Raw genomic sequence first — 15,006 nt, 5'->3', positions numbered from 1 at the left:
GCGCCGGAAATGGTACTTGTCACTTGCCAAGAGTGTAAAAAAAAAACTTTGAAGTAGTTTACATAGCTAATTTCTGAAGAAAGGAATACTGCCAGATAATTTTCAATTTTCGCGTACTGCGTGTATCGAAAGCCCTGGGAAAATCAATATGTCATAACAACTGACGTGACCGACATGGTTAATCATGCATGAGCAAAATATGGCATACTGGAATTCTTTGTTTTCTGTTTGGACGAACAATTTTAGTGAAAGCTATTGGCAACAACATTTGCAGCTGTTAGAGCGGGTGTGAGGAAAGCTAATGTATCCACGTTCATCAACATAGTTTTCGTGACAAAATAAACACTTGGTAATTATTTGAAAAGCAATGACAATGACTATACCTGGTTGCCATTTCAAAGCCAGCATGGAACTCCATACAACTGTACAACTACAATAAAATGCGTATAAAATACCGGCATTGAAGTCAATAAAAAATTGTCAATAATTTGTTTTCAACGTTATCCAAGGCCCCCAAATGCCATCTAGATCCTCTAAAGTTTTTTTTTTCCCATAATTATAAACTTCAAAGTTCTCACGAAGCGGAGTTTAATAATAACCGATTATTGACCGAGCGTGAGATCTTTACTGCGAAACATCAGACCGTGGCTTTTTATATAATATTGTATGCAGAGGAATATTGAAATAATATTAATATAAAAATTAAAATATGAATATTAGTTTATTATCAGGAGTTGAAAAAAACAAGTACAGTATGGGCATGCAATCATGTACCTTTTATATTTATAAACGCTGACATAATTCGGCTTGATAATTTTAAAATTCAGTAGAAAATCACGCATCAACACATATCACGCGATGATGTAAATCTCGCCAAATATCTTGTTCACTACCTTTACAAAGTACACCATAGCATGCAATAGTTTTAGTGGCATTTAAAAAGCAATCTCTTTGCAGCTGTACATGTTATTAACACCGAGTCAATTTAGAAAGCCACTTTCACTTCAACAAGTGCAATGGGTGAGCCTGCAAGAAAAGGTGTACGATCATGTACATGTAAATAAACTCTGCTAGCTAGTCTTTCAAAGAAATTCCTAAGAAGCGACCACGTGTATTCATAACCTGAACACTGATGAAAATGGGTCACGGGTACGAAATTTGGCCGTACCAATAATTTGACTGCAGTGAAACAAATACAAATAGATAATTTCTTTTCAATATTGTGTCACTTTCTCGTCATCGAACTAGTTATGTCAGTCTATAAGTGCCATGATTCTCGCTCTAAAGAAACTTGACATCTGAATTGACCCTAAAAAACCCAAGGGTCTGCAACACAATTTTAGATTTTGTGGTATTAGCCAATTTAAAAGTTTATATACAGTGTGTATAAAAAATATTCAAATCCAACTTTGACAAGCTGCTGTGTATAAAATACTAAAGTAAACGATATAGTTTTTATATGGATTTTAGTAGGATATGACACCGAGTGGCAGCCTGCCATAGCAAGCAGAAAATTCTACTTGACCACGGCAGGATTTGAACCCGCGGCCTTCGGTATACTAGTTTTTATATGGCAACAAAGATTAGCTTATTTAGTTTACGATTAACCGTTCTATATCGACACGACCAAAACTGGCCGAGTTATCGTCTTTTAAAAAATGTTGCTCGAAATCAATTTTTTTCCGCCGATGGGAATTCGAAATTAGACCTCCATGCAGACAAAAGAAAATGCAAATTTAATTATGGAGGCATTGTGTTCTTCAAACTTCTATCGTTGAACATTGAATAAGCAGAATTTTTGCGATAAATTTGCATTGTAGTTTTCAGTAGTGATTAGATTTTAAAGCCCTTTAATTGGGACTAATTTTCAATAAAACAAACGTCCAGTTCCCATCGGCGGAAAATGGTGATTTTTATGAACTTTTTTGTCGAACCAGTACTTCTTCATTTTTCAACTAAATTACACGTACAACGTGTCATTTGAAAAAGAAATAAATGAACTTAACAATGGTGTAAAAATCGTGAAAATACGCTTTAAGATAATTATTCTGTATTCGGAATTCAATGACTGTGCCGTTATCATTCCAAAACCAGCAAGAGACTTACAAATACAATATTAATTGTTTTCCAGGAATAACATTTGGAAACCTAAATATACCTGCTCAATGAAAGTGAAACTGATCTCTACTGATCTAAATTATTTTATATCATGGGCGGTGAAACTACACGGATTTTGGGGGGAGGCCATTTATTCACATACACTGTTCTGCGCGATGGATTTTTTTTGACCCATTGACTTCGTTCATTTTCGCGCTTGTATACCATGAAATATCTACAAACACTGATAAGTACAGATTGCAGTCACGTAGCAATGCGGCCTGACAATTTAGTCCTGCTATACTAATATTTTAGTGCATCTTGATTATGAAAACAAATAATTTCTGCAGAAATGAATAATGATTATTTGTTCATCAAGGAATAAGACGCTGACACTTTGTATGCAAGATCAAATCCACTCCAATAAAACTCTACTCCACAAATCCAATAAAAAATTATCCTGTCCAGTTGTAGAACCAAAATACCAAAATAATACCAAAAAAAAATTTTGTACCAAAATAATAGTACGAGTTATGTTTGAAATATTCATCAAAATTAAAAAAGCGGGATGGGAGAGTTTAATTTTCCCAAATTTGAAACATCACGAGTACTATTCTAATAACCGCTAATTGTACCAGCAACACTACATTATTGCATGGCAAGGCCGTGCGCAGGATGTTTAAACAATAATTCATTTTGACTGCTCTGCGTCGATTGATTCCAAATTTATCTTCCAGAATTTAATTTACATACTTCTGAAAACTCAAAATTCGCGTCCCGTTGTCGCTTCGCGTCCGGTCTGTGTCCACCTTAATAAGTAAATAAACACGGCGGAGTATATCGGCTAAATGCACATCAAAAACTGTAATCACCATCCTTAAGTCTCACCAAACAAAGAAGAAACATTATACAATTAAAAACTAAGTAATATTATTAGAAAACTACTGCAGAAAATGACTACTTTTTTATTGTTGTCTTTAATTTTGTAATAAAAGAAAATAATGTAATAAAAAACGAACTACAAAGCATGCGTTGATACGTACTACATAGAATATAGTAATTATATTTGCTAACTTAGTCAGTAATTTAGGGTCCAATATTCATAATTTACGGTAATTCTATGTCGTTAGTAATTGAAGGCCTTAACTTTTTAAGCCCAAAAATTGTCTTGAATTTTCCAATTGGAAGCTTGCAGGTCCTAACAATTGTTTCCACTTATACTATGTTACTATTTGCTGTAATCATCTTCCTGGCAACATCTCGCAGTATATGACAATATTAGAAGATAAAAAGGTCTTAGAATGCGAGACGAATATAGAGGCTGAAAATAAACAATGGCTCAATTTCAAAAACTTTTGACGAAACAGTAATACAGGCACATGCAGATAATTTTTTCATGGTTAAATGTATTTTATGAAACAAATGAAAAAAAAACACTTTATTATTAGAAACAAAATGTGCATGGTTACATCTTCTCAATTCTAAAACCCTTCATCTTCGATTAATACTTTGAAAAATTAAAATTTAAGTTTAACTGATTTTCTGTGAACATTACGACCAACATTCTTCAACCACTTTGTGGACTGGCATAATTCTTTTCGCACTTCCTTGCTTATGTGATGTCTCTCCTCGTACAACGCTACTGAACGGCATATCTGTACGCACATGGTCGCTATAACGGTCCGTTAATGAAATTGTTTGAACACGATCCACGCAGTATATAGATGAAACAAAAGCCTTTCATATCCATATCCGCTTCCTTTCCTTAAATACACTTGGCCAGTTATGATCACGATTTGTACATAATTTCGAGGCACCAGTAAAAGTGATTTATTTAAACCACAAGATCAATAACCACTTGCTTGGTGTGCATGATTATAAATAAGGAAACAACAAATACACATATGGGTATAATTATATCGTTTAGTCGACTGAAGCACTGTCACAATACCCAACCCTTCATCTGTCCAATACTTTAACACTGGTAACATATTTCAATTTTATTGCTTTCCTTTTCTAGTTCAGTGAGTAGCATGATCTCGGTATACCATATGATGAGTTGAAAGTGTATTCCTTTTCTCAATGTAAAATAATTGCTCTTGCAGTCTTGCCGATTTCTAACTTTCGTATGTGAAGCAATTATTGTTTCAATATTGTTTCAATTATTGTTTCAGTTGCCCGATTTTTGTTACGCCGATGAAATAACTGTGAAGACGTTTGTCAACAATTGTCAAAACAAATGTCATTAGTGTTCTACTGGGTCGTAGAAGGTAGATCGGTTTGATTGATGTTATCTTTTTTTTTTTAAACAGAAGGCAAAATATTGAACTATTTCATATGTTTTTAACGATGTTTTCGGCGTTGCAAGTTCAAAGTCCTTATCACTGAACAACGCTTTGAAGATCCTCACATATTTTACATCCTTCTTCATTGCGGACACACATCAATACAATGCGCGTGATGTCGGTCCACTAGGTTTTAGAATGTTGGCTAAAGTTTATGTTATTTCTTATCTATAAATAAGTATCAAAGTTATATCTGAAAGCGTTTGATGCTTACAACGTTGTAAGAAAATGAAACTCTCCTCTTTCTTTATGAAAGTTTAAGCATACTTTGAGAACCTCATTTATTAATGGTAGGTAGGTACATTTAGTATAAATATAACTCTGATTCGAATAACAGAAAATTACAGAACAAAAATCAATTAATCAATAATTTTGACTTTTTTACTAAACTAAGTTTGCTTAAAATTTCTTAACATTAGAAGCTGCCGCATATAAATTAAATATTTCTCTTATCTTAAAGAAAAAATCTGGAATTCCGCAAACTTATAATATTGAAGGTCAACTTTTCCACATATAATTTGCTACAGGCACTTTATTTTCTAGATGCCCATACAAGCACCAAAATATATCTCGGAAACGCTGAGCAGGACGGTGTTAGCCTGCATTTGTTTTTCTAAGTAATTTTTTTTTTTGCTATGTTGCGCATGCCTGAAACAAGTGTACATTTATTTCTGGGAGCAAGTTCAAATGCTTGCACAAAAAGTTTAATCTGCAAAGTCAAATAAAGTGCTGCTTTTATCAGTGAAAATTTCATACAGGCAGCCACCCCCCTTTTTTCAAAATATAACTATTGGATGTGAACCGATGACGAGTGGAGAAAAATAATAGAATATCTGCTTGCTATAGCGTATTGTTTTAACACTGAAATGATATCCTACATATAATTTTACTTGCATATTGGAAATTAAAGAGAAGTAAGCAGGTTAATGTTCTAATCCTGACTGGCCCGATACCTCAATAACGAAGGGATGAAACCCTGGTTCATGCAATTTGAAAGAAAATGCTATTCCCCTTCTTGGGACCAGCGTATGCAAATAATGGGAATAGGGAATAAGTATGCAAATAATGGGGATAGGGAATTCTTAAATCACATTTGAATTGAAATTGATATATACTTACGGCTTGGCGATAACTGCAAAACTGCATACCAATCGTACTTCGTCCAATGCACTATCACACTTTGAAGAGAGGAAATGTCTACTTATATTGATTTAAAAAACTGAATATTTCAAATCCGATACTGGCTACACAAAGCTATATAATTATACTTACAAACCTTAGGGTAATACAACAAAACCAGAGAACATGTCACGTGATTTATCTCTGATATTTTCGATGTCATGTTTCTGAAAAACCACGTCCTCCCCGTAGATGGTAAATGGGGCCCAGATTTTGTAAGACCGGTATGCCTGGATTTGGTGTTTTTGGAAGAGATTCTTTGTCTTTCTTAGTGCTTCACAAACCGATGTTCCCTGGCACAACTCACCATAAAATACTTCCATAAACTCTTTCGTGGCATCATCACTAATGGGCCATAGTGTGGCGAGAACAGTGCGAGCCCCGGCTGCAATAAATGCCCGAGCAATACCTATGACACCTTCGGAAGAAATCTCACCTTGCCCGGTATGGCAACAGCATAAAACTACCAAGCTAGCTAGCAAAGAAGTATTTACAATATCCTTCTGTGAGAGAAGGTAGTCGTCTGGATAAGGAAGAGTCGAAAATGGCCGAGTCGAAGAAACGTTAGGGGAAAGCATTATTTCACCTCGAAGTTGTTCACCGTGAGCAGCGATATGGATTATGCTAGCCCCAGATAAAAGATCCAGTACAACCTGTTTTCTAGCTTCACGCCCCACTAAGGGTCTAGCATTGAAGAGCTTTGAAAGACATTCAACTTCTCTAGCAGCATTTGGTAGGGCAGGGGGTGAAAATTCTTTTCCATTTAAGGAAACCGTTCCAACGGTTGGATTACCAACAAACAACGCAAAACCAAGGCCCAGATCTTGAGAGCGTTCAATGCTAAACCTTAGAGTGTGTAATGATGGCGTAACTTGAATGCTGTAATTGTGGGATAAGTGACAACCATTTTCATCAATCAATGACGAAAATGGGACAAAAAACAATTGCTTGTCAGCAACAACTATAAGTTTATTGCCTTTAATCACATCGCTTACAGGGTCAATAAGTAGTTTAAACAATGTTTTCAAAATACCGTCTTGGTTTAAATCATCATGCCCAACAGAAGGTTTCTGATAAAGATTTTTGGACGGAGATTTTTCTTTAAAAACGTCCAAAGGAAGAATCGATTTTTCATCAATACTGGGCACTGAATTAAGTTCGAAAAACGAGGAATCCCGATTAACATTCACATTCACCATTCTGAACAATTCACTTATCAGTTGCACAAATTTTTCCAATCGTGCCTCTGATTTTGACACTCTATATCTAAAGATTACTTCTTTATTCAACACCCAAACATTTAGAAAACCTGGCCAATCAAAAGCGAATACTATAATGGAACTATCGTTGCTGCTTACCTGGAGGATGCTTTGTAAATCTTCGATTTCTACCTGTTCTTCACCATTCTTGATTCTATTCCATCCCGAACTTGCATAATCGAACATTTTTGTATTCAAAGATTTATTTTTTCTTTCAATGGAGCAATGAAGTTCTTTAGCCCTTCCAAGGTCAATGACTAATAATGCAGATTCAATGCGACCCACAGAAATAAAACAAATCATGATCTTTACATGGGTGGTAAAGTATTGTTTAGTGAATGACAACTTATTTTGGTCTGGTACTGAGTTTAAAAACATTTTGTCAAGGATGCTGATAGATTCCATGAAACATGATATTGCACCTTTATATTGTCCTAATAATACAAGTACAAATCCCAAATTGCTTTTACTAATTGCTAAGAGTGACGGATCATTAATATCAATGCTTATTTCTAAAGCTTTCTTGTAATAGTCAATGGCTTTCTCATATTCTCCTAATCCAAGGTAGGCACTGCCCAAATTTAATTTCTGAGTGGCTATTGCAGATTTATCGCCCATACCAGTACTAATTTCTAATCCCTTTCTGAAACAGTCAATAGCTTTCTCGTATTCTTCAAAGCTGTGGTAAGCACTGCCCAAATGACAATAGCTCTTTGCTATTGCGGACTTATTGCCAATGGCAGTACTCATTTCTAAACTTTTTTTGGAATAATGAATAGATTTTTCATATTGTCCTAAACATCTAAAAACAACGCTCATATAACAATTGACCTATGCTATTTGATACTTATCGCCAATAGCGGTACTAATTTCTAAACACTTTTTTTGACAATCAATAGATTTTTCATACTCTCCCAAGAATATATGAGCAATGCCCAAACCGCCATTCGCATCTGCTATCCCTGATTTATCGCCAATAATAGTACTTATTTCCAAACCTTTTTCGAGGTAATCAATAGCTTTGGCGAATTCTCTCAAATAACGGTAGGCGATGCCCAATTTGACATTGCTTGTTGCTATGCCTGACTTATCCCCTATAGCAGTACTCATTTCTAAACCTTTTTTGTAATAATAAATAGCTTTCTCATACTCTCCAAAACTAACGCAAATATCACCCAAATTGCCATTCCAAGATGCTATTCCTTCCTTATCACAAATATAGCGACTTAATTCCAAGCATTTTTCGCAATAATCAATGGTTTTCACATCGTCTCGTAATCCAAGGTAGGCATTTGCCAAGTCTTTACAAGTTTTTGCTATTCCTAGCTTATCACCAATAACAGTTCTCATTTCTAAACTAGTTTTCAAAGAGTCGATGGCTTTTTCAAAATCTCCAATTTTTAGGTAGGCAATGCCTAAATTGCTATTGTTAGAGGCAACTGCAGACGTCTGGCCAATATCAGCACTCATCTCTACACTTTTTTTGAAATAGTCAATAGCTTTCTCGTATTCTCCTAATATAAGGTAGGCATCACCCAAATTTTCATTGTTATTTGCTATTCCTGACTTATTATCAACAGCAGTACTCATTTCTAAACCCTTTTTGCAATAGTCAATAGCTTTCTCATACTCTCCTAAATTGAGATAGGCTTTACCTAACACTCCACTGTTTCTTGCTATTTCTAAATTATCACCAATAGCAGTACTCGTTTCTAAACCTTTTTTGCCATAGTCAATAGCCTTGGCATATTCTCCCAAACTATGGTAGGTTATGCCTAAATTGGCATTGTTATTTGCTGCTACTGACTTATCGCCAATAACAGTACTTATTTCTAAACCTTTTTTGAAATAGTCAATGGCTTTTTCATATTCTCCTAAACTATGGTAGGTCATGCCTAAATAGGTATTGTTAGTTGCTATTCCTGATTTATAACCAATAGCTGTACTCATTTCCAAACCTGTTTTGATATAGTCAATGGACTTCTCATACTCGCCTAAATTACGGTAGGCACTGCCCAAATTCCCATTGTTAGTCGCTATTCCCGACTTGTCGCCTATAGCAGTACTCATTTCTAAACCTTTTATACAATATTCAATGGCTTCCTCATATTTTCCTAAATAGATGTAGGCATTACCCAAATTGCCATTGTTAGCAGCAATTCCTGCACTGCATGAAAAGCGCCGTATTCCAAGGTATTCACATGTGAATACGGGTGTGAATAAAACACATATTGCAAGCGTATTCCGACATGGAATATTAGTGTGAATACGGCATCGTATTCTTCAGTATTCTAAGTGTGGATACGCCGTGAATATGCCGCGTATTCTGACCAATATTCACACTTGGAATATCTCACTTCTCACTTAATCCGTGTTTCCACAAAATAAATTCATCAGCTGACATTTTTAAACTTTATTTTGAATGCTGAAAAATTGAAGTGGAATTTTATAAATAATTTGGCGCAAAAACCAAAAAGCGCGCTTTCGAGTTTAATAAACATTGAACGAGGAGATCGTGCGTTTGTGGCTGTAAGAAATCTTTTTGGCGCTTATAAATAAGGGAAGAGAGTGAAGGATGCCAAGGGCTTGGTAAAGTCTGGAAACTCTGGTCGCAGTTAAAGAGCATGCCGGCGAGTATTTGTATGCTACGATTCCCACGAAGTCTGATGAAGAAAATGCGCGAAATAGAAATGAGATTGCATGACGCGATTTCCACAGCACCTTATGTTCGTTAATACGTGTAAAATGATAACGAATATTAACCGTATTTCAAGGATTTTTTATTGTTCAAAACCGAAAACGCATATACTGTTTGTGCGTAAGGGACCTCTTCGGTGAGTGACTAAATATCGTGCAGTTGAATTCAATAGCCGGCCTATAGACTATACCCTATGACCATGTTGGGAGTAATCTCAACATTTTATTAACAAATTAACTGGTGATAAGAGGTTAATGGGTTATGCGTTCGCAGCCTGTGCGAATGTTTAGGCATTTATTGTCCCTCAAGTCTGTCCATTAAGGAAAATATCAATATGAACAAACATGCATAATCTTTAGGTTGCCATGTTAATTTGCATAGCAGTCATACACATTGCAATGGTAGGTTTATCCACAGTTAATGTGTTTTATCAAGGTTGATCAAATGCAATACTAAGATTTCAGTCAATTATTTAAATTTTATACAGTCCTTAACAGATCATGTACATGTGATGGGTTACAACATTTCACATTTTATAAAATATTATTGGAACATCACAAATTGTTCAAAAATATGTAGCAAAAACACAGCCTATCATGAACTTCTACTAAGCTGTTATGATTTTCAATCTTTGTTAATTTATAAGCAATGTTGTTTTAGTATATATGAAACATTGCTCCTGGAGTATGTCAGAAATGATACTTAATAGTAAATTGTTGAGCAAAGCAAGTGATGTTTTTTCACTTGGTAAGATATTAAAAACTATAGGTGAGCAGATAATGAATCAGGAACTTCTTTCACTGGGTGAAAAATCCTCTTCATCTTTAGCAAAGTTAAGGCCAACTCTTTTAGGAATTTTCTCAATATTGCAACCCCTGATGGCTAAAAACAATTAAAACCACCTTAAAGCAATTATTGAACAAAATACATAGCAAACTTTTTAAGCTATAATAGATTATTATCCGAAGGTTAATGATAATGGTAAAAGCTGATGTTGCATGCCATTTGTTTTTATTGTTGTGCATAGAATTTATGCAGTGTAATGAAATTATAATATTCCTAGGAGAATGTATATGTACAATGTACAATGTACACACCATTCATATAATTTGGAAGCTACCGGTAATCAATTAGGGTAAAAATGGAAACAAATTCTTCCATGAACTTAAAGCTGTATATACACATAGCTACTCCTAGTATGCAAACATCGAGAAGCTGTAGTAAACTCATAGATCTACACTTTAATGGTATATTCTTTAAGTATTGTGATTATAATTTATGTACGGAAAAGTAATTGCAAACAAATCAGTAAACAGTCTCAGTTATAAATTATGATGAGGGCAATGTTAAAAGGCTTCACTTAAAAACACAGTCTAGCATGAACTTCTAAGCTGTTAAGATTTCTGTCTTTGGGCAGCTGGTTGTTAAGATTCCTATCTTTGGCAACCAGTTCAATAGCTACTCTGTGGTAAATATTAGTGTAAATATAATTCATATATGCTAAAAGGAAAAATATAGGCCATTATTTTGTTAAAAAATATGTATTATATATAACTAAAAACACAGTCTGGCTTTGATTTCTAAGCTGTTAAGACTTCTGTCTTTGGGCAGCTGATTGTTAAGATTTCAATCTTTTGGCAATCAATCATTAGCTATTCTGTGACAATTATATAACAATATATATCTATAATATATAAATTTTGCCTAAAATATAAAAACCCTCATGAAATGCACCAATGCACCTCATTTCAATGCATCTTGAAACGTCTATCTAAGGGTTATGTTATGTTAAAGTTATGATTACAGCAGCTTTCTGAATATTTGTGGTAGGTAAGAAAGTAATGTCCCTTTTCAGTATTGGCAAACTTTTAAATTTTGTTTGTATTGAGTATGGCTTTGAAATGGCAAACATTGTACCTACTATAATTAGTGTGTGATGGAGGTAGGATTGATGAAAACCATCATACAATTTATTTATTTACAAGCAGGTACAGTTAGCTGTGTACAAATTAGCTACAATAAACACAATCGTAATCTATTTATATTAATAAAACAAAAAAAGTGATGAGCCCAGCCGTAAAAGCGTTGGCCTCGCACTATTGTTGTTGTGTTGTGTTGTTTCAGGACTATAGTATGACATAACTCTTGTTATTATTAAATAACTTACCTGATTTTAGCGCCGCCACAAGAATTATTTTTGGGGCATCGCGAAACATCTTTAACAATTCAAAGTTGAACAGCTTGAACTTCTGTTGAAACCACGCATTTATATATAAGCGCCCTGGTTGAAACCAATTGACATTTGTGCCATGTTATCGTTTTGTAAACAAAGGGAACTGGACAACTTTTGCGAGGAATCATTTAAAGACATTTATTTGTTATTGTTATACGACCTCCGAATTTCGCCATTTATTCGCAATTTCACCGCAATTCCTTGGCGCAAAAATTGTCACTAACATGTCGAAGAGGAAATTTCCCAAAGGAAATTTCCTACGATTTCCCAACACTGAACTGTATATATTACGGATGCTTTTGACGATACAGAATCATCAACTTTCTACCCATGTGTTTACGTATCCAAGCAAAAATAAAAGTATTTTTTTATATATAACTTCTTTTACACAGGTAATTAAAGAAATTGATGGATATTTCTCTTTTTATACAGCTTTTTTACGACTTACGAGGCTACTCAGCGCTCATCGACTGAGGATATACGATACTCGACATCCCTGCGGCAGCAAAAAAATTAATCAAATAAAAATCATCGTGCGTTTGGTAACATTTATTGTCTTTATTGTCTTTCGCCTAAACAAATCAAGTGCAATTTCAATTTCTGACCGTGATGACTGATGAGAAGAAATGCTGGATAACAGCTAGTTGACACCGGCATTGAACTGAAACAACCTTTGCCTATTCCGTGGTATATAAACGCATTTCCTGCAATATTTACACAATATAACTCGTTGATTATCCCGTATTCATGCGTACAATCACATTTTCTATGCCGAAGTGTGAATACTAGGTCTTGAAAAATATTCACAGAGTATTCGAAGGTATTCTAGGTCAGAATACGCGGTGTTTTATCACAGGTATTCACATCGGAATACCCCCAATATTCCGAGGATATTCACAGTGAATATCTGTGAATACGTGTGAATATGGACCATATTCGAACTCATATTCGCACGTATTCACCTGTGAATACGCGGTTTTTCATGCAGTGTTAATTTACTTTATCCTTTTCAGAAGTTCATAATGAAAACGGTTATGGTAGGATTCGAACCATCGATTTAACTCTTGGGAGACCATTGTCTTCGCCACTAGACCACAAGGTCTTGTGCTGGATGGCATGGTTATTTAGTTACTTTACCTTTCACGAAGTTCATAATGAAAACGGTTATGGTAGGATTCGAACCATCGATTTACACTTGGGAGACCATTGTCTCGCCACTAGACGCAAGTCTTGTGCTGAATGGCCATGGTTATTTAATCTACTTTATCCTTTTCACGAAGTTCATAATGAAAAAGGTTATGGCAGGATTCGAACCATCGATTTAACACTTGGGAGAATCGTCTTCGCCACTAGACCACAAGGTCTTGTGCTGGATGACCTGTTATTTAGTCTACTTTATCCTTTCACGAAGTTCATAATAAAAATGGTTTTAGCAGGATTCGAAACATCGATTTAACACTTGGAGACATTGTCTTCCATAGACGCAAGGTCTTGTGCTGAACGGTATGGTTATTTAGTTACTTTATTCTTTCACGAAGTTCATAATGAAAAAGGTATGGCAGGATTCGAACCATCGATTTACACTTGGGAGACATTGTCTTCGCACTAGACTGCAAGTCTTGTGCTGAACGGTTGGTTATTTAATTTACTTTATCCTTTTCACGAAGTTCATAATGAAAAAGGTTATGGTAGGATTCGAACCATCGATTTACACTTGGGAGACCATCGTCTTCGCCACTAGACCGCAAAGGTCTTGTGCTGATGACATGGTTATTTAGTTTACTTTACCTTTTCGAAGTTCATAATGAAAAAGGTTTGGTAGGATTCGAACCATCGATTTACACTTAGACATTGTCTTAGCCACTAGACTGCAAGGTCTTGTGCTGAATGGTTATGGTTATTTAGTTTACTTTATCCTTTTACGAAGTTCATAATGAAAAGGTATGGTAGGATTCGAACCATCGATTTACACTTGGGAGACCAATTGTCTTGCCACTAGACCACAAGTCTTGTGCTGAATGGCTATGGTTATTTATCTACTTTATCTTTTCACGAAGTTCATAATGAAAAAGGTTATGGCAGGATTCGAACCATCGATTTACCACTTGGGAGACATTGTCTTCGCCACTAGACGCAAGTCTTGTGCTGAACGGCCATGGTTATTTAACTTACTTTATCCTTTTCACGAAGTTCATAATGAAAAACGGTTATGGTAGGATTCGAACCATCGATTTAACACTTGGGAGACCATCGTCTTCGCCACTAGACCAAGGTCTTGTGCTGGTGACCCTGGTTATTTAGTCTACTTTATCCTTTCACGAAGTTCATAATAAAAAATAGTTTTGGCGGATTCGAAACATCGATTTAACACTTGGGAGAAAATTGTCTTTGCCACAGACCACAAGTTTTGCGTGAACGGCTATGTTATTTGATCTATTTTACCGTTCTCACGAAGTTCATATGAAAAACGGTTATGGTAGGATTCGAACCATCGATTTACCACTTGAGACCATTGTCCTCGCCACTAGACGCAAGATCTTGTGCTGGATGGCCATGGTTATTTAGTTACTTTATCCTTTTACGAAGTTCATAATGAAAACGGTTATGGTAGGATTCGAACCATCGATTTAACACTTGGGAGACCATCGTCTTCGCCACTAGACCGCAAGGTCTTGTGCTGGATGACCATGGTTATTTAGTTTACTTTATCCTTTCACGAAGTTCATAATGAAAAACGGTTTGGCGGATTCGAACCATCGATTTACACTTGGGAGACCATTGTCTTGCCACTAGACCACAAGTCTTGGCTGAACGGTATGGTTTATTTATCTACTTTTCCTTTTACGAAGTTCATAATGAAAAACGGTTATGGTAGGATTCGAACCATCGATTTAACACTTGGGAGACCATCGTCTTCGCCACTAGACGCAAGGTCTTGTGCTGGATGACCATGGTTATTTAGTTACTTTATCCTTTCACGAAGTTCATAATGAAAACGGTTATGGTACGGATTCGAACATCGATTTAACACTTGGGAAATGTCTTCGCCACTAGACCGCAAGTCTTGTGCTGATGGCCATGTTATTTATTACTTTACCTTTCACGAAGTTCATAATGAAAAACGGTTATGGTAGGATTCGAACATCGATTTAACTTGGGAGAATCGTCTTCGCCACTAGACCACAAGGTCTTGTG

The 15,006-nt window shown here is 35.5% G+C and overlaps 1 protein-coding gene across 1 annotated transcript; it reads right to left on the bottom strand.

Moving 5' to 3' along the window:
- Window positions 1-5,719: 5,719 nt before the first annotated feature.
- On the bottom strand, window positions 5,720-8,998 carry LOC114543578 (tetratricopeptide repeat protein 28-like). The gene is made up of 2 exons (XM_028562503.1): window positions 7,735-8,998; window positions 5,720-7,701 (listed from the first exon to the last, which is right to left on the bottom strand). The coding sequence occupies exons 1-2, from the start codon at window positions 8,948-8,950 to the stop codon at window positions 5,720-5,722; spliced, it is 3,198 nt and encodes a 1,065-aa protein (XP_028418304.1). The 5' UTR covers window positions 8,951-8,998.
- Between the last annotated feature and the right edge of the window lie 6,008 nt (window positions 8,999-15,006).

The sequence above is a fragment of the Dendronephthya gigantea genome, unplaced genomic scaffold (assembly GCF_004324835.1).
Source record: "Dendronephthya gigantea isolate DGI-Jeju-01 unplaced genomic scaffold, DenGig_1.0 000486F, whole genome shotgun sequence".
Taxonomy (NCBI): Eukaryota; Metazoa; Cnidaria; class Anthozoa; order Malacalcyonacea; family Nephtheidae; genus Dendronephthya; species Dendronephthya gigantea.
The sequence above is the reverse complement of the archived record's forward strand: the minus strand, read 5'-3'. Positions and strand labels throughout refer to the sequence as shown.